At 36.2% G+C, this 22,068-nt stretch overlaps 1 protein-coding gene across 1 annotated transcript in view; it reads right to left on the bottom strand.

Annotated features, from left to right (window-relative positions):
• Positions 1-197: 197 nt before the first annotated feature.
• The window catches only part of KCNH1 (potassium voltage-gated channel subfamily H member 1), a 207,091-nt gene continuing 185,220 nt past the window's right edge, over positions 198-22,068 (bottom strand). The window contains exon 11 of the mRNA XM_032216574.1: positions 198-1,046. Within this exon, the coding sequence (XP_032072465.1) occupies positions 198-1,046 (849 nt within the window). The remainder of the gene's footprint in view (positions 1,047-22,068) is intronic.

Here is a 22,068-nt window from a genome sequence, read left to right as displayed (position 1 = left end):
AGTCAGCTGCCATCTTGACATGAGGTTGCAATTCTTGTCACTGTACCATTAAGAGAGAGGGGGCATGGTTAACAAGCTGGCCCCTCAAATCATGATCATCAAAAAAAAAGATTAAATGTTTGTTTCCTCAAACACATTAAGTGGGTGTTGGATAGTGTTTTTAGGAATATTCAAATCACTCTAGTTTAAAGAACCACTCAGCTTGCTCCAAACATATCTTTTTCTGATTCTGGAGATTGGGGTCTTGATATCTCATATAGCTCCTGTGGTGTCTGAGAACTTCTTCGAGAGGCTAATATCCTTAATATATCAGCAAGCTGTTTTTCTATATTGGTCATTTTTGTATTTAAAGCTTTGATGTCCTCCTTCAATTCATGTTTCACTTCCAGCATAGTTGCCTGGAGAGTCTGTTCAGGTATAGGGTAGAAAGAGTGTTTGACTTCTGCAAGAATGGGACTTCGATCCTGAGGACTTCGTGTTTCCCCCACATTGTCCAAGCGCAGGTCACTTTTTGTGATGCCACTGTCACAAGAGTCTGTCTTCTTCAAAGTAGCTTCACCTGTTGCTTTTGTTCTTTCTGGCAATGTTTCCATGGATTCAGCTTTGGAAACCTTGTTCCAGTCCTCTCCCTTGGCACAAGCATCTTTGAATTTTGCCCAGCCTTTACGCTTTGGAAAATCTCCTGCTACTTTCCCACCAACGTAGTCTGAAACTGGAGCTTGTAGTTTCGCATGATCAGATATACCGATACCTGATGTTGAAGCAGACTGATAGGCAACTGGGGTTGCGGGGCTTTCCCTTACAGTGACAATGCTGGCTTTGACAACTGTGTGGGAAGAGTGATCTCCTAAAATGTTGCCCCTTTCAACATCAAGATCTTCTCTGCCTCCTCTTTCTGCAGCTAATCGGGCTTCCTTCTGTTGCCGAAATCTTTGGAAAAGCCGACGGACTGGATGGTCAGGTGGCAAGACCAAAGGGGCTTCATTCTTCCTTTTCATTCTCTCTTCTTCTTCTCGTTTTACATCACTGATCTTCCGGAATACAATCTGTAAGGGGGAAAAACATGACAAAATAGGATATCCATTCCTGCATTTTGAACTTATACATATGAGTGCCATATCCCAGATTATTTATATTGAGTTCAAAATATGTTTTCCTATTATTTAAAAATACGTATGGATTACATCCAACACAATAGGCCAATATGTATACAGAATATGTTAAAAAACCCATTGCTGTGGGCACTGGAGTACATGAATTTACATCAATGCTAGCATTAGGTGAACAAATGAAAATTCATATCTCAAATAGTTATAGAAAATGTATTTATCACCAGATTACCAAGATTATGGGTGTTTTAGTTTGCCTCAGAAAATAACTGAACACATAAAAAGTTACTACTGTAGACAATCATTTCATATTAATTCGTATATTTTGATGATCCAGGAGATCTTATTTCATAACAGATTTGAAAAAAATTGAGGGCTCCTAGAATTTTGCTATATTTTTTTATTTGAGATATTCCTTCTATACAGTATGTCATAGAGCCGAAACAACCAGTGGTCTTTAAGTTTAAACAAAAAACAAGAAGCTATTCACTTAGACTCCAATCCAGGGCTTTCATAATACAATTGCAATTCTTTACTCATTTTGTTCTTACCCATTTCAAAATACATGACAAATTTCCTATTTTCATCATGTGGACCTAGTTCTGTGGCTTTAAAAATATTTCTTGCCCAAGGCAACACTGTTCCATCCATTAATATTGCACTTGACTACACAAAGTAATATTTTGAGAGAAAATTCTTTGCCTTTGTAATGAGAAGTTAATTGGTACTTCTGAGAGGACGAGACAAAATATTTTTAGCTAACATTAAGTAATGTTTTATTAATTAAAACATTACTTACTAGTACTACTATTGTGTCACCACTTCATCCAAATCACATAATCAAAGAAAAACATGTTTCTGTTTCATAAGCAATGGATTAATCCTGGAACTTTTTATCAGAAAGCATACATAATGGAAGTAACTTAGAAGAAAAGAGGTAACTAGTTTAGATTTTAAAAAGGTAAGTCTTCTTCAGAAAGAAATTGGCTTAGCAACCAACAGACAGTTTTATTAAGGGACAATTTTCATGTAATATGAAATCCTCAGTTGGCTAACTTGTTTGTGTGCATACAGCTTGGTAATCATATGATGATGGAATTTTAAAGTTTTCCTCTGCAAGAAGTTTAAAATAAGCAAGTTTAAAAAAAATTAAGCAAAGATATTCTACAATAACAATTGGGTGTCTGAGCATTGTTGAGTGAAATGGCTTTATTCAATGCTTGTGGGATATGAAACTTTCCTCTCGATTCCAATCCAAACTGATAGAATCAAACTTCTTGAGAAATTGGTCTGTCTCCCTCTCTTCAAATTCAGGATAATGGAGCTTTTTCTTTTTTTTTAAAAAAAAAAAGTAGAACCAATGTAATGAAATTGTTAAGTTTTAAGTCCAAATCATCAATCATCCATCAGTATCTTCCTGGACACTCTGAAGTTCCCTGAAAAGTGGAAGAAAACTGAAATGGAAAAAGAAGAGGACAAGAATGCTGGAATGAAACTTTTTCTATGGAAATGCATTAATGGAATTTAGTGTCATATGACACTGTGATTATTTATTGCTTTCTTGTACTGAGAGTTGCTAAAATGCCACATGACTTCAGGCTAAACAAAAACAAAAGAACAACACACGCACCCCCCCAAAAAAATCCTGCCCAGATGAAGGTCTTGAGTAGAAAAACATAGCTAGAAGTTAAAGGGCTTAAATAGTCATCAAAGGCATATAACAGAAAATGTTTAAAAGGGGATAAATGATTATATAAGATATATTTAGATTCTAGTGGACCAATTAGATAAAATGGCATATAGAAATAAAGGCAGGAGTGGATTGCAAAACAAAACAAAACCCCTAAAACATTTGGAACAAATAGTCAATAACTTATTTTCAGGGTTTGTGGTAGAGAGAAACCCACAACCTCCTGGGTATAATCATATGAACAGAGACTTTTATTTCTGCTACCTTTCTCCTACATACACTGAATCCTAGAACTCCTGAGGGTGAATGAACAAATGCAGTTCTCTTATTTTCTATAGAAGCTCTGGTGGTTAATATCAAACCTGGGAGCCAAGCATGTTAACAACAGCCTTATTCAATTTTAAGAGCCCAGCCTGACAGTTTTTAGATTTATAGAGGGTTTCCAATCCAGAATCCAAAGACTACGGTCTTATAACGGCATATTTATTATGATATGTTGCATTCATTACAATTGTTTGTATACAATTGTATACTCATGCACCCTCAAAAGCATACATGCACAGAAGTTCAATGGTGAAATATCATTAAAATGTTTACGTTGTAGGTTATTGTCTGCATTACAACTATTTTTAACAGACGATTCTAGACTGAAACTGTGGCATGTTTTAAAATCTCAAAATTAAAATGTGTTGAGCAAAAAAATATAAAGATTTGTAAGTTCAGTTGTAGCCTCCATGAGCCCTCCCCCTCTAACCACCCACTCCCCAAACTTCCTCAGGGGGATATCATTTAGCTTGCAGCTACTCTCTGACACTTTCACTTGGCACAAGCATCACATTGTAGCAAAGACTGAAGCTATTATGTGGTTAGAAATAGCTACACGGCATGCATTATTTATACCTTTCACTTTAAATGCACTAATGCATTGCCTCTAACCCCTCAGACTCCTCAAACATTTGGCATATAATGGACCGTGGGTGAGGCAGCTTGAAAAGGAGCTATTGAACACCTGGTCCCCTAGGATGAAAACATTTGGGAGTGTACCTAAGTGTGATTACCTGATGCACTTAAGATCAGTCTAGCTGAGAAGTACATTCATCTAATCTAATTTCACAAATCTTTACTGAATCAACTCAGCAACCATGTTTTACTTGTTTCCCATTTTAGCCATATTTCCAAACCAAGTACATGTCACAACTGTGATGAATAGTTTTCAAACAGCCTCCCTAATATCCTTGACGATGGTTTATGCTCAAATTCTGTCATACTTTCTCTACCTGTCTTGACTTTGATGGTACTGTCTGTCCTCACTTTTTAATCCAGCTCAATGATTGTACCCACAGCTGTCTCTTCCAAGCCAAGCCAAGGAACTCATGCACCCCACTCATGCAATTCATACTTGCACCAGCTTCCAACCACCCTTGCCCCTCACAACCACAGCCAACAACCTCCCAGACTTCAAGAGATTGAGCAGTCTGTATGGTTTTTGGAGGTTTTAGCAAGTTCAACCAAATATAACCACCATTCCTCATTCACTCTGGTGTCATCCACTTTCAGTGAGTTAAAATTCCAGATGGTTGGCAGACTGACAAGACCAGGTCTAAATTCAACACAACAGTGCCAACCAAGGCCAAAATATGGAGAGCAACAACCCACAGCAGCTGTCAAAGTGGTAAAAGTGAGCAAGCTCTGATCTGATATTGTATTTGTTCCTTTTACCTCCCTCCTTTGCCACTCAATACACCACCTTTATTTCCTTGTTTGGCAAAAAGTATCTCAGTTGTTAAGAAATAGTCGTCAGCCACTACACCCAAAACTCCACACTTGTCCAGGATAACTGAATTGGAGGGGAGAATTCATACCAGGTTACAAGCCTCACTGCATCCGGGTATAAAGGAAAACATGATATGCTGAGCTGGAGACTTTACATTACATCAGTCTTCATACTGACTTGCACAATTGCTGCTTGATCCCACATCAATGCTTGATCTCCACCATCTCCACCACAGCGCACTAAGAATAGGATTGCAACCAAAGCCACAAGGATTGCAGGCCTTCCAAGTGATTAGTAAAGGCCATTCTGGCAATTCCTAAACCTCCCATTCACTACATAACCAGCCAAGCAATTCTGAGTCCCACATAGCAGGCATAAACTTTTAGACACCATTTTTCTATGCTTAATATCCATCAGAGTTACTAAAATAAGCAGAAGCTTTTAATAAAGCTTATGGATGAAGTATGTGAAAGACTAAACAAGACCAGCCATGGTTTTAATTAATGGTAATGATGATATCTTGAATTTTGAGAGGACTCTGGAGATAATATAAATTAAAGCATAACAAACAAATCTTGATATTCAAATTGATTCCTAGTCCCAAAGTGTAAAATGATACCCTTTATGCAGGTACTTCTTATACTGGTAAGCTTGTTTTTAACAGGCTGCCTTCCTCATTTTTTAAATGGTAAGTTTTACGTACAGAGAGGGGGGGGAGATCAGAAATGGACAATGTATTTCAGAAATATCCCCTTTAAGCAGAGACTTGATAGTAGTTCTCCAGTAGCTTGAAAGACTCTCACAAGGAAAAGATGTGGGTTTATTTTCCATAGAAGCTGAAAATAAAACAAGAATCAGAGGAAGATCCCAAGTCGAAAGGAAGAGAAATTGCCTGATTAATAAGAAGTGGAATTTAGTCTGCCTCCTGGAGTTGTGAGTGCTCCCTCATTGGTTTTCTGTGCTTGCACACCTGTTCATTTGGAATGGGACGACAATTGCTACTTTGGGTAGGGATTGAACTAGAAAATGTCTAAAGTCTCTTTTGAATCTATCATTATATGAATATACATATTTGAAGTACATTTTGTGTAAGAGGCAGAAAGCCCCAAGCATTTGGATCTAACATGAGAAAAGGGCTGCTTCCAATCTGGTGTGGGCACATTCACTATGCCAATGTTTCTCAACATTATCAATTTTAAGATTTGTTGACTTCAACTCCCAGATTTCCCCATATTAAAGTTTTTATATACATTCTTTGTGTTTCCTCCTATATTTTTAATATTTTATTTGCATGAATATCAGTTTTAACCCGATTGTATTAATAAGGTGAGCAAACATGTTAGAATTGAAGGTTCTAAAATTCTTCCACCGGGATTCCTTGCCACTTTTCCACTCTTTAAGGACCTTGTATTTTATTATATGCCATAGCAGAAATTGGTTTATGTAACTTACAAAAGTCTCTTTCTATAAGACAGGAATATACTGTGCATGTATTGTAGCCAATACATGAAAGGGATAGAATTTAGTTGTAGCGCCACATTGTGCATTCTGCCATTTGGCTCTGCCATTATCTAACCTTCTCCAGATGTCCATGATTACTCCTCTTTGTAGTAAAATGTACCAGGAGATGGTGAGTTCTAGTTCTGCCTTACACATGAAAACTGGCTGGGTGACTGTAAGTCATTCACTCTCAGCCACAAGTCACATCAGAGGCTTGTTGTTGTGAGGTAAGTAGAAGGAAGAAGGAATATTAGATATGTATGCCACTTTGAGTTATTTGTAAAAAAATAATAAAGGCATAATTTTAAAAAATCTAAAAGAAAATGAAAACTATTCTAACAAAATCTTACATCATCGCTTACAAATCTAATGATTGATGAAGGTGGGTATAATCCAGGAGAGAATTGTATTTTTTGATATTTCCCATAAGACACACACACACACACACACACACACACACACACACAAACTTTATCATAAATTTATTTTGAGGCTTTTAAACATTGCTGAAGGGAATTTGGAGGCATTTAAAAATGGCAGATGGGTGTGAGAAGAAGAAAAGAAAGACTATATGAAAGGAGGCTGTAATAATGAAGCTATTTACTAACCCAATAGAAGATTGAATGACAAGAGGAAGAAATGGAGGTACTCCAAGTTGGAACCAGTCAGAAGATAATACAACATGGAAAGAAAGAGAATCCAGATTAGAAAAGAAAAGGCCTCTTTCTCAGGACATTGGCCTTCTCAATGTTTGATATCAGGGGAGACTTCAGGAGGATACTAATTTTGTTCACATTTAGTGCTTGGGATAGTATTTTTACATCTTTTATTTATACAAAGTTCATATTCCGGGAATCTTATTTACTTAAAATATAACAACTCTATTTTTTTTTATCACAAGACTGTCCTGATTATAGAAAGAATGATGTCAAAATTCCAACCCCAATCAATCTGGCATCTGCTGCTTGCACTTATTTTAGGAGCAGATCTTATTTTAAATACTGAGCCAAAGATGCATTTAATGTTGCTTAAATTTTTTTAAAAAAAGAGCATGAATCATTAACATAATTTTGTTCCATGATACATCAAACAATGAAATGACAAAGAGGGCAGAAATTAAGCAAGAAAATAAAAAGATTACACATATACTGTAATTTTTTCACTACAGGTAGCAGGATTTTCACTTCATTGGGATCTACATGCCAACAACAAGGACGCAGTAGATTATTTTATAATAGTAGTTTACAACAAAAGGGGCATTTATTGCTTGATTTACACAATCTTAACTGAGTCCCAAAATACATTTTCACTCAGCCTGATAAAACAGATTTCTGAAATAAAGTCACCCAAATTCAGTTAAGCTTTAAATCACTGATAAATTATTGAAGCTTTTTTTCATGATAGGATAGTGCTCAACTTTATCAAAAAAAGTCACATCACGTAATTTTATTGCTCACACAGAAAAATAGGAATAACATCATATTATATCTAACATATGGCTGCATGGTGGCTCAGTGGTCAAGAAGCTGGGCTTGTTGGCTGGAAAGCTGGCAGACCAGGTTCGAGACGTAGCGCCCCAAGATCGTTTGAGTTCCTGTCCTTGCCCCAGCTCCTGCCAACCTAGCAGTTCAAAATCATGCAAATACAAGTAGATAAATAGGTACCACTTCAGTAGGCATGTAACAGCATTCCATGAGATCATGCTGGCCCCATGACGGTGAAAATATCTTCAGACAGTGCTGGTTCAATGGCCTTGAAATAATGAGAACTGCCCCCTTCAGCTAGTGGAGTAAAATTTCCAAGGACTCCTTTACCTTTTTTTATATCGACATGTCAATTTTAAATTTTGCTTTATAGTTTTCTACTTATCTGTATGCTGTATTACTGCTGAAGTACGAGTTTTCTTTAAAATAATAGATCCATGTTATTTCTTCTTTTCAGATATTTCTATGGAGATTCTCAATCATCCAGGTCCCAAAGGTGCTTTTCAAAAGGCAATTGGGTTTCTTTTGTTTTTTTTTAATATTTCACTTCTCATCCAAGAATTTTCTTCTGTTCTGACTGAATGATGGGGAACAGAAGGTTTTATATTCTTTGCAGTCATCTAAAGGATGTCTACTGAGTGCATAGATAAACTCCCAAATGGCCTGAATGACTCCCAGAGAACTAATGACCAACTTTCAGACTGCAAAGAACATAAATCCTTATATTCCTCACCATTCAGTCAGAACTGAAGAAGCTTCTGGGATGAGAAGTGAAATGTTTTCAAAGAAAAAACAAAGTAAGTTCAGTTGCCTTTTGAAAAGCACCTTTGGGACTCTCTTCAGAAAGCTAATATGAGAACTAATATGAGAATAATACATGTGTTCTAAAAGAGGGGAAAGAGAGGAATGATAATCACAGAATCAAAAAATAATTCAATTGTATTTAAAACTGAATTTTCTTATTTGTCTAATGTAATTCATTCTCCAAGGAAATAAAAATGGTGCACTGGAAAATATACTTGTGGGCATAGGTGTCCAACATGTTATAATTATATAATTGTGGAAATGACATAAAGTATAAAACTTTTTAAAAAGGGACGTGGTGGCTCAATGGCTAAGACACTGAGCTTCTCAATCAGAAAGGTCGGCAATTCGGTGGTTCGAATCCCTAGTGCCGTATAATGGAGTGAGCTCCTGTTACTTGTCCCAGCTTCTGCCAACCTAGCAGTTCGAAAACATATAAAAATATAAGTAGAGAAATAGGGACCACTTTGATGAGAAGTTAACAGGTGCCTTTGGGCCACCTGACCACGGAGACATCTTCGGACAGCGCCAGCTCTTCAGCTTTGAAACGAAGATGAGCACCGCCCCCTAGTGTTGGGAATGACCAGCACATATGTGTGAGGGGAACCTTTACCTTTACATAATTTGTATCATTTGCGTGGGGCCATGAATGTTCACTTTGAAGACTCTACCCAAAACTTGCCACTGTTTTTAACATTTGGGTGGGCAATTAGTTTTCTCAAGGGGCCACATGTGAACCTGGCACTGTTGTGGAGGGCCGAACCAATAAGGCTGCTGCTGCAGCCACCACAAACCGGACACAGACAGCCAAAGATGAGACAGATGAGGCCTGCATGCCATAGAATGCACAGGTCTGTATTACATCATGTTTGTATTATTACATCATATTTTGAGAAGTTTGGGAGATATAAGTAAAATTAACAAGTTCTGTGAGACCCAAAATTAATTTTCTTGCTGTGGTATCTTTGTCATTTTAACGTCACATGTGAAAAGTTAATAGAATTTTATTTAAAATCTTCTTACTATTACTGCTTAAAATCAGCCATCACTACAGGGGGAAAAAAACCTCTCATGCTACTTATAGCATTCATTAAAAATATGTAAAAACATCAAGAAAATGACAGATTCTGGAGTTAACTAGAAACAACTATGTCCATAGCTGATCAGAGATAATACTTTCAAAGTTTTTGGCGTTTGTCATTGCGTAAAAATAAGAGATCACTGAGAATATGAATGAAACATATAACACGGAAATATTCTTTTATAATGGCCATAGTAGGATGAAAAAAGTATGTCGGATGGAAATTTACTTATCATTTATTATTTTGAGTTGGAATAAATGTACTCCCATATCACTGATTAATGACACTGAGGAAAGGCTTTGCATTTTGACAGGGGAAATACTGTTAAATTCAACTCACTTGTATCATCTTTCAGACTAAAAAGTATGTTTGCTGCCAGATGCTGTACTGCATTTGGGAAAAAAATACATTATAAGAATGCCTCTTATACTATGTTAGTGAATAAGCTGGGGGATCAGAAGCAAGCTTATCTCAAGATGTTCATCTTAATACAGTGGAACTTATTTTTGAGAAAAGCAAGCAAGGAGATAATACAGGATTAAAAAGAGGCATGGGAAACAGGAGGAAAGGAAAAGAATGTTAAATTTGAATTAAGTCATAATCTGTCCTACAATTCTCCTGCAATAGTATAATAGTTCATTTAAACAAAACAAGATTATGCATAATGCAGACATTATGGCAAATCCAAAGAATATTTTTTATGGTAACCAAGAATCCAAGACTGATGTACTGGAGTGAGATGCTCCTATGCAACTCACTCCAGGGCCTCCCTCTATGTCCTGTCTTTCATTTATGTGATAACCCAGCTTTTCTGGGTAGAGCAAAAGATACTTCAACTCACTCCTGACAAGACAGAGTTCCTGTGGCTGTTTGGCCCTTGGGGTTGAGGAAGTTACCATCTTGGATGGGCAGTACTATCCTGTTTGAAGCTGTGGTAGAGGTGGGTTTCTGCCCAGATCGGGTGAACCAGTAGTGGCAGCAGCAGGAGGTTCTGCCCACCCACCCAGACGCTTCTGCGCATGCCTAGAAGCATTACGTGAGCGTGCAAGCGTGGGTGCACACACGAGCGAACCGGTAGTAAAATAAATTGAAACCTACCACTGAGCTGTGCACAACCTACGGCCCTTCTTGGACTCCCAGCTACTCTTTGAAGAGCAACTGGTAACTGAATGGGACGGCCTTTGCACAAATTATCTTATGTACCAGTTATAAGAAGGGAAAACTGCATGTGTTTGAGAAATAGGAGGAAAAACCACAACTAAGGCAATGGTCATATAAAAGAAATTTGAGTTTAAGGCACAAATATAATTTTTGAAAGCATCTCAGATTGGATCTTTTTTACTTCTCGCAAAGATAAAGGGAGTGGGGAAATGTATTCAGACTTCAATGTAATGTAATAAATTAATATAATTAATATATATGTAATATAATTGATATATGATGTAATATAATAATCTTTTAAAAGTTTGGTTTCTTCATCTGGTCTACCTTGAAGAACTGACACAAAGGAAAAAAATTAAATGTCATACTGGACATACAAGTATGTTCCCTTTGCCATAGTTTAAAGGAATTCTTAATTGGCAGCTTGGAAAATGATACCTTTTTCAGCAGAATGTGCTCAGTTTTAGAATGAATATCAAAAAGCTAACACCTACTTCCATTCAGAATAACGTGTCAATGCCATAACTGGATGAAAGGGAATAACTTCTTTTCTCCCACATAAAGAAACCTTCTTTCAAAGAAACATTTTGTTAATGGATGTAGTTTAGAAGTATTTTTGTTTACTTTACTTCAAAAATGAAACACTAGGGTGATAAAAGAACATGAATGAATAGAGCAGGTGTACATTTCTAACACCTTGTTATATTAAAGAATTGAAAACATTTAATTAATCTTCATAGCATTTCTTGCATATTATGTTTACAAAACAATATGAATTACTCTTAAAAGGACAAAAATGATTTTTTGTAAGAAAAAGTCAATTTCATAGAGGAAACAGTGGCAAAAAAGAAATACAGTATTTAGTCAGCCACCAATTGTGCAAGTTCTCCCACTTAAAAAGATGAGAGAAGCCTGTAATAGACATCATAGGTAGATCTCAACTATGACAGACAAAAGGAGAAAACAAATCCAGACAATCACATTGTCTGATTTAAAAGAATTTTTTTTGCAAATTATGGTGGAAAATAAGTATTTGGTTAATATCAAAAGTTCATCTCAATACTTTGTTATATATCCTTTTTTGGCAATGACAGAGGTCAAACATTTTCTGTAAGTCTTCACAAGATTGGCACACACTGTTGCTGGTATGCTGGCCCATTCCTCCATGCAGATCTCCTCTAGAGCAGTGAGGTTTGGAGGGAGTTGAAAGTCCATGTTGCCCAGGTTTTATATGGGGTTGAGATCTGGAGATTAGCTAGGCCACTCCAGGACCTTGAAATGCTTCTTACGAAGCCACTCCTTCGTTGCCCGGGCGGTGTGTTTGGGATCATTGTCATGCTGAAAGACCCAGCCACATTTCATCTTCAATGCTCTTGCTGATGGAAGGAGGTTTGCACTCCAAATCTCATGATACATGGCCCCATTCATTCTTTCCTGTACACAGATCAGTCATCCTGGTCCCTTTGCAGAGAAACAGCCCCAAAGCATGATGTTGCCAACCCCGTGCTTCACAGTAGGTATAGTGTTCTTTGGATACAACTCAGCATTCTCTCTCCTCCAAACACGACGAGTTGTGTTTCTATCAAACAGTTCTACTTTGGTTTCATCTGACCATATGTCATTCTCCCAATCTTCTTCTGGATCATCCAAATGTTCTCTAGCAAACTTCAGACGGGCCCGGACATGTACTGGCTTAAGCAGGGGGACATGTCTGGCACTGCAGGATCTGAGTCCCTGGCGGCGTAGTATGTTACTGATGGTAGCCTTTGTTACGTTGGTCCCAGCTCTCTGCAGGTCATTCACTAGGTCCCCCCGTGTGGTTCTGGGATTTTTGCTCACCATTTCTGTGATCATTTTGACCCTACGAGGTGAGATCTTGCGTGGAGCCCCAGATCGAGGGAGATTATCAATGGTCTTGTATGTCTTCCATTTTCTAATTATTGCTCCCACAGTTGATTTCTTCACACCAAGCTGCTTGCCTATTGCAGATTCAGTCTTCCCAGCCTGGTACAGGTCTACAATTTTGTTTCTGGTGTCCTTCAACAGCTCTTTGGTCTTCACCAAAGTGGAGTTTGGAGTGTGACTGTTTGAGGTTGTGGACAGGTCTTTTTTATACTGCTAACAAGTTCAAACAGATGTCAGTAATACAGGTAATGAGTGGAGGACAGAGGAGCCTCTTAAAGAAGAAGTCACACATCTGTGAGAGCCAGAAATCTTGCTTGTTTGTAGGTGATCAAATACTTATTTTCCACCATAATTTGCAAAAAAATTATTTCCAAATCAGACAATGTGATTGTCTGGATTTGTTTTCTCCTTTTGTCTCTCATAGTTGAGGTCTACCTATGATGTCAATTACAGGCCTCTCTCATCTTTTTAAGTGGGAGAACTTGCACAATTGGTGGCTGACTAAATACTTTTTTGCCCCACTGTTCCACTTAATGTATAAGATCAAGACAGCCAGTATTAAAACCTTTGTGTGTTACTTTTCTTAAAACATGATTATGGGTTTCTGGATTTTTTTAACTTGAAAAGCTGCAAGAATTGAAGGATACTTTTAACAATGCTGACTCTCAACTTCACACAAACCCCTTGATTTTATAAGCAGTTACATAAGAACAAAAGAACACAGCAAAAGTACAAAAGTACAAAAGAACACAGCATTTTTTACCAATACAGTATTTGTACCTCAGGGTTGAAATAAGGGTTCTTGGTGCTCTCTGAACTTGATTGTTTTCTTGCAGATGTTTTATTACCTAGATAACATCATCAGTGCTAGTCTAGGAGTTCTTCAAGAAAACAACCAAGCACAGAGAGCACTAAGGACTCCTCAAGACTTAATATCTTGTGCAAGTGGTATTTAGCTACTAGAAGCTGACACCAACACGTGAAGTGTAGATCTTGAACATGGTTAACTGCAATTTCCGAATTCAAATGAAATGGGAAACTATGGCTATTATTAATAGAAGACATCCTTGTTGATTTATTGGCTTACAGGAGAAAAGATGCAAAATATCTATGTATAGGAGCCATCCTATATTTTTCCCTACATGGCTCACAAATATAAAAAATTTCTAATGAAGACTGCACTGATGTAAGACAATATGAAAATGTTGCTCTTTGAACTGAGATATTTGCCACATTCATATGAGTTAATTAACCAATGGAATAACAGAAGTTGTGGGTACTTCATCATCTTTAAAATCTGAATTCAATAATATAGTACTTGTCTAACCCAGTGTGTCAAATCAAAAGGAATAAATTAACTCAAAAAAAGTTCAAAAATATAAAGAAAATATTATAGACAAAACTAGGTAATGCACAATATGCATTTCCAGAAATTTTGCAAGATGTGCTGTATATTCAGATGGAAAACATTTGGTTCACAACTTTCATGCTAGATAAATCCATTGAAATAATATCTTTTGTTCTCAATAATGTTATCTACCTTCCCAGTACCAAAGCCTATTTTAATGAAAGAGATGAGAACGCTATGTAATCTCCACAAATCCTGGTTTTGCAGGTCTATGATACTGGCTTCAGGATACATTCATTAAATGAGACTGCAGCGAAGCAAACAGAAGATACTAAATGGAATCAGATGCTTTATACTCCAACTCTTTTTGATATTGCACTGATCCAAAAATATATTTAATTTATTATATATAATTTCTATGAAGAATTTTTGCTATAATCTAATGTAAACTAACAAAGAAAGAAAAAAGAACAGAAAGGAGTAAAAAAATTGAAGAAAAAAGAAAAGAACAAAAGGAAAGGGAATATATAAAATTGTATATATAAATATATAAAAAATGACTTCAACCTTCATCATAACAAGTATGCATTAAACAAATGTAATGACTCTTCACCCTCTCTAAGGTTACAAACATTTATTTATTTATTCCATATCCTATTTCTTACTTATAAACACATTCGTAAAAGATTTTTTCAGTCTGGTGTCAACAAGAAAGTCCATAAGAGGATCCAGATCACTATATTAGTTTGTCATTTGTATTTCTCTTTTAAATTTTAAAACCTTGGTCAGTTTCTTTTATAGATCTAGTGAAATGTTGTTTTCTAAGTCATTATTTTGGCCTCTCAGTTGTCAGTTCATTTTCTCTATGATCGCTATCTTGCCAGAAAAAAAATATTCTGTATCAGTTGTTTCTTCTATGACATCTTTTGAACATAGGCTACATATAGAAGCAGACATCCTTAGTGACATGATTTATAATTGTTTGCTACTAATTGCCAATTCCATTCTTCAAAAGTCTCTTTCAATATTTTATTGGTATTATATTTTGCACCGTTTTACAGACTTATAAATTTTTCTCCACCTAAAAACTTTAGTCTATTCTAATGTACTGTTTTTGAAAACATGAAACTGGTTATCTTGAAAATATCTTATAAAAACTAAAACAGAATTTATTTCCCATGAGTATCCATTTTCTTTTCATAATTAATTACAAAATCTCTCAAAGTGTCAATATTCCAGTTTTATCTAGAGTCTAGATTCTAGACCCTTAAACTGTTTATAACTTTCTAAGATAAAAATCTTATTTAGCTTTTTGCTATTTATTTCAGATTCTTTCAGATTCTGTCCTGTAGTCTCTTCATGAGGAGCAATCATCTGGAGCACATGTAAGCAATCTATGTCCTATTATTATTCCGAGGAACTGGTCTATGGATCAATTCCTTGGTTCCTTGCCATGGTCATTGGCTCCACTTTCACAGAACCATTTTAAGTTTGCCACTCCACTCCCAGAAGTCTTGAAATATACTTCAATTAAAAATATAAAGCAAGGCATGATTGGGTGCCAAATCTGTTGTCCATGCTTATACATTTCTTCTAGTTAGGTGACAAAATAAATGATTGCCATCACTGCTTTGAGGATTATTGCAAGCACTATCTTATTTTTCTGTACCCAATATTTATATTTTAAATTTTTGGATTTTCAGGACATTTTTAACAAAATAGGTAGTAGGCAATGGGGCTATTCCACAAATAAATATTTTATATTGTGCTTGGATTGGCAAAGTCTTTAATATAAGTAATGTTTTTTTCTGAATCAGTTCAAGAATCCATCTTATTTCCTTACAGCAGAAGAAAAAAACCTTCTCCTAAACTGATATCCATCATCACATATGGTTTCAGATCACTCCATCTAAGATGAATAACCTACAATTTACTTCCTTCATTTATGTAATCCATTTCTATACACATCTACATCAGTGCCATCATCACTGTTTGTGGCACTGAAGTTATTTATTATTAGCAAATACTATCTTGGTTACAATAGATGGATAACTGTCAACTCAATTGTTTTCATATTTTAATGCAAAATTCCACTTTTTGATCCTGTTAAAGCTCTTGGAACAGTTGATCACATATGTATAGATTTATAATTGAAATGACAGAGTAAATACAGCCAGGAGATAGAATATTAAAACCACAAACATCACATCAATTTCAGCACAAACCAAATGCCTGGCAAAATTAAATGGCTAAAGATAGATAGTATGTTCAATGGTACCATTTGAGGAGAAAATTCCTTTATCCCTATATATAGCATCCTTCCCTGCATGAATACAAATTAAGGTGAACCTGAAGGCAATTCTTTCTGTAATGGCCTATGGCCACCATATTTTGAAATTCCTTGGCCCCAGAGATTTTCCTAACACCTCTTTATTAGCCTTCTGTAATATTTACAATGATTTAGGACAGTACTATTGCATGAGCAGAAATTCAAGGGATATCATGAGTTCCTCAGTACTTCCAGTTAGATTCAGTCTTACAACGACTTACAATTGTCATCAGAAATATTTTGCATATTGATTAGAACCACCCAGCAGTCACTCTAACTGGCCAAAAAGAATGCCAAAAACAGCCTCTTGTCAATGCTGTGACCCACCATATCTCATTTGTCATGTATAATTTGTGGCAAGGCAAACAACAACAACAACACCCTAAAGCAAAAATAAAAAAATAAAAACCAATTTAATGAAACAAAAAGAAGTCTGGTTTTCTCTGAAAACATATGCAAACAATGTATATATAATCTCATTTTTTCTTAATTATTCATCTTTGTGTTATTTTCTTATGCCATATCCCTAAAAGACACAGCTACATTTTATGCTAATTCTTCTCTTACTTTCTTTTTCATTATGTATGCTTAATTTATACATTTCCCCCTTTTATGTATTCATATTCTGACAGCAATTTTAATTGTGAATGCAGGAGAAGATTTCTGAAAAACTAATACTTTTAATAACCTTTTTGCTACTTTTTTCTTTTTTGCTAAATAAAATATTTTATTTTATTGTTAATCTTCTCATCAGTTTTTGCAAATATCCATGTTGTATCACTGACACTTATTGAAAAAAAATGGTACTGTTAACCCTATTTTTTTCCATTCAGAAGCTTTTTCATTCTAACTCTCACCTACGTTTTCCATACTATTTAAAATCTGAGTTTCCAATTTCATCTGCTCCTTGTAATAACTCACACACATTCCCCAATCTTTCTTATTTAGCTATTCTAGCTAAATACAGAATGGCTTCAATTCAGTAGAGTCATGCTCCCAATATAGTTTGTCAATTAATTTGGTTTTTAAATAACTAGCAAATTCAGGAGCTATTTAAACACTGCAAGCTTTTTAGCTAGAAAATACAATTTCTGGGGCCAAATACAAAGGTGACGACTGAGAGAGATGGTGGGTAATTACCAAGTAGTATAGACCCATTTGAAACACATAATGAATGAGATTTGCATCCAGATTACTAAAGACCTGCAAGTCTTCTTTATATCCCACAACCTGCCCCATTAGGTTAGGAATTCAAAAGCAATCAGATGTGAAATAGTCTCATGATGCTTTTGGGCAGTTTGCACATTTGTGACAGCATAATCATCTTAGTAAAATTCCTTTTTTAAACTGGTCCTTCTTCTTTCTTGAAGCAAATGTACTAGGAATCAGGTACAATCACAGCTCCTCCATTTGATTCTGCTGTTAGATGGGGCCCTAGTTATCTAAGACATGGGTCAATCCAAGATAGGGAGCTTGAAATAATAAAACAGCTTTTTAAATCACAGCTGCAAACCCAACTATACTGACTTTGCTAGTTTGCTGCTCCAGTCAACTGTGTGTTTGCAGATAACCAGGAAAGGCTTGGAAAATAGTTTTATACTCAGACTTCTGGACAACGCAACGGCCTCAGAGTTGGAAGAGGTGTGTTTTATTTGCTCCAATGTACTTTGTGAAGCACCTTTAATATTTGCTTCCCTATGCTGAGAGTTCAATATCTTCTTGTTTATTTTCATATGCTGAACATTAGAGTAAAGATAGGCTACAAACTTCATTAAATAGTTGTCTTTCTGATTTTTCACCTAACAGTATAATACAGCCCATTAAGCCACATCTCCGCTATAGTATACAAAGCTTCATTTGATCAGGATTTTCGTCTCCAATCCCTCCAGGATTCAGTTTAAAGCTTTCTAATCAAACATCTGATGCTTTAGCTAAAACCTTTTATAATGCCTTCTAATGGTGCATTGCATCCTGCAATCCATCCTTCAAACAGACCACTCCCCACTTCTTCTTTTTTAAGTGAAAACTGTACCCTTAGTGTCAAGAAAGCAAAACTCAGAAGGAGCTGAGATAACAAAAGACACCAAGAATAAGAGGAAAGGCTTTATTTCCTTTCAAAATAAGAAGAAAACATTCACACCGCAATGCCCAATAAAGAAGGGAAAATGCTGATAGGTGGCAAAGCAAAGGCAGAGCTATCCAACTCCTATTTTGGTTCATTCTTGTTCAGCAAAAATTTGTTTGTATGTCACCAAGAAATTGCAAAGTACTAGGGCAGCATGAAAATGCCGTAGTGAACCTTGAGATTGATAGGAAACTTGATCAAAGACCTGTATTTTGAATGAGATTAACAGGATCAGAAGAATTGTCTGCAAGAAATCCTTGCGAACAAGTAAAATGCTAGAGAAGAGAAACTATTGTCCTTCCTTTAAAGGGGGACAAAGGGAAAATCCAGAAAATGATAGACCAATAAGAGCTTGCCATCATCAACAAAGATTTTACAGCAGCTTCAAAGTTTTTCTGAGTTCAGGCAGTAAAAAATGTTAGGGATGTGCTATGTTTTAAATCAAAGTTGAAAAACTGCTTCAAACTGGCATGACTAATATGCTGTACTTATAGCGTCCTTAAAGAAGTATCTTTCCTTGGACTTATCCAATTGCCCTATGATGTTATTATAGTTCATCACACAGCCCAGCAGATGTTTAAGCTGGATTTTGCATTTTTGTCACCTGTTAAGTGCTTCCCAAGGATATGGGATAGGCAGATGTTCTTTGATGCAGTGGTGGGATATGACTGGTACACTCCAGTACGGGTGTACCAGTAGCTGCTGGGAACACCAGTACCGTTCGATGCTCTGGAGGACCTACCCACCTGGCCACTCTCCTTACCTCTATTTGAGCTGACTGGGCATTTGCACATGCGCACAGGGCCTACAGCATCTGCGCAACACTCTATCAAGCAGCTGGAGCATCGCAGGTGGTGGGTATACATGTGCGCGCTACGTGCGTGTGCATGGAACGCCCGGCCCCGTTGCAGTGTACCGGTTATAACAGAAGCCAGAACTCACCACTAATTTGATAGTTTTTAAAGTATCATTGTAAGCTGCTCCAAGCAAAGGTGACTTTTGTAATTGACCAATGCTGATGGTGTTCAAATGGTGTTCCATTTGTTTTGGGATTGTGCCTATTACTATTAGTATTATCTTTGCTTGCAGTCATTCTATCTCTATTTGCAGGTCTTTGCATTTTATTCATTTCTTTTTCAATTTCACTGCTTCCAAGCATTGCCATGTCCACTATCCAGACTTTTTTTTTCTTTATTAATGACAATTGTTAAGTCTGGGCTAATATTATTATAATTTTAACAGAAGTACAGAAGAAATAGTATATTCAAAAAATGAATTAAATAGGAAATTGCAATACGAAAATGAAGAAAAAAGAAAATAAACAGAACCCTTACAATTAAATGCTAATATACACAAATGTATACTATGTAAAATAATAGCCACATTTTTTTAAAATGTCTTTAAGGAGGGCTCTAAAAGGGTACAACAAGATTCAAAACCTATTTTTTGCTGATTTTAGGTATTGGATATTATTACAAAATATCTACTGCATATTCTGTACTCATGAGACCACACGTAGATACCCTATTTCCATAATGTGGCTTGAATATAGAACAGTGATCAAGATGATTCAACCATGTCTCACGAAGACAGGCTGAAGGAGCTTAGGATGTTCACTTGGGACAAAAGAAGACGGAGGGAAACATATCTGCTTCCAGATATATAAAAGTATGTCACTGGGAAGATGGTTCCAACATTATACCCACTGTTCCAGCATTAGATATAATGGCTTCAGGTGGCAACTACCTAGATTTCATCCTTTGGACCAGCTCTTTTGTTTCTTTATGACAGTTGCTGGTTTTGTAAGTGTCCATTGTAATTCTTCCATTGTTTGATCAGATAAGCCTTAATTCTCTTATCGGAATAAATTAGATATTTATTGGTTCAATTCTTTTTCTTTAAACACAATTACAGATTTGAACTTGGTGAAGGCTGTTTTGGGCAAGAACACAAACATGTCACAAGCATTATAGAATCCTATTCATTATCTTCATCTTTGTTCCTTAAGACATTACCAGTACATAAGACTTTTAATTCTTAGTTTCTTTTCAGGCTTTCAGATTAGGCAATTGCACTCTTTCCTCAATTACAGGGAAAATGTATTAGCAATTTCACATTAAATTCCCTATTTAACTCCACTGGTAAATTTTTTTGTGCTTCGCCTACTTGTTTATTCGCTTCTGTAACCAATCAGCATTTTTCAGAATTGCAATAGCAGTAGCACTTAGACTTACATACCATTTCACAGTCCTTTACAGCCATTTCTAAGTGCTTCACAGAGTCAACATATTACCCTCAACAATCTAGGTCCTCATTTTATCAATCAGAATCGAACTCCTGGAGTGAGCAGTGAGTTAGCCTGCAATACTGCAATCTAACCACTGCACCACCATGACTCTTATGTTGAGGTTCTCTTCATATCTCAAAAATGTGTGCAAACATGTACAGATGAAGTATTACATAAAAATACATTTATTAGAACTGTACATGAAGATGCATACTGATTCTTAAATGGATTTGGGTCTTTTTTTTAAAAATTAGACTGACATGACTATTTTACCAGAAATCAATTTTGGTATAGCCTTCAACTTCAAAAGTTTGATCACTTAGGCTGGAATAATGACTGGAATTAACAATGTTAAAAAAAATACGACACATGGAACAAAATTATAATTGAAACACTTATCATTTCTAACTTTCTCTCGTAGTGTTTAAGAACATGGAATTATTTCCAGTATGAATAAGAAATGAAAAAGTCTCCTCTTTAAGCAAAAATTGCATGACTGCACCTGTGGGTTACGATTGTACTTCAGAATTTCTTTCCTTTACAGAAGGGCTGTCAAACTCATGGCCCACAGGCAGGGTGTGTCATGTGCTAGCCACACCCACACCTGATTTAGTGAAGGGGGAGGAAAGTCACAATACATCACATGTCGATACCGTGACAATGTGAGTTTGACACCCCTGCTTTACAGCATCAGAAGGATTTGATCCCAAATGGCCGGATGAGCCCAAATAGTAGGGAAGGTTTCCAGAACCTCACTCACGAGGAAGCCAAGTCAAAGGGCACAACTTATAGCCCCTTTTCTCCACTCTCCTGGCCTTTGGCATGCTTACCCTTGTGCTGGTGCAATTAGAAAGAAGATAACTGATAGTTGTACTTTATTTAAATTCAATGGAGAGGAAGGGATTTTAAGAGAGTAAGCAGGCACACAATGAGGAATACATATCAAAAGGAATGTGATAGCACCAGATGTTTGCCTAGTGCACTTGTAACTGTGAACCCTTTGCTGCTTAAGCAAATATAAACCTAATCAGTGTGAAACTGAATAGGATCTTTTTGGTGTAGAGCAGTGGGAGCTGGTGGGACAATTAGAATGAGGTCTAATTATGATCTTGTTGACTTGCAACTAACATAAGGAATGTGCTGTGGAAAAAAGCAGCTCAGGAAGTGATAGCTTGTTTAGATAATCTACTTTGTAAGGTGGGAGGAGGGAGAAAAAAGTGACATAGGAACACATTTACTAAGACATAGGAACACATTTACTAATTGACATAGGAACACATTTAGACATAGGAACACATTTACTAATTGAATATAATAGCAAACACATGACTTAGAGATACTACAAAGGTTGTAAATGTGGGCATTGGTTGTGAAGTTATGCCTCTATCATTATTATTGCAAATGGTCAGTGTCTAAGGCAGTTGCTAAATGACAACGATATTTTTCCTTAAATAGCAGGAAATATATTAT

This window comes from Thamnophis elegans, chromosome 4 (assembly GCF_009769535.1).
Source record: "Thamnophis elegans isolate rThaEle1 chromosome 4, rThaEle1.pri, whole genome shotgun sequence".
Lineage (NCBI taxonomy): Eukaryota > Metazoa > Chordata > Lepidosauria > Squamata > Colubridae > Thamnophis > Thamnophis elegans.
Note: the sequence above shows the minus strand (reverse complement) of the source record. Positions and strands in the feature narration are given on the sequence as shown.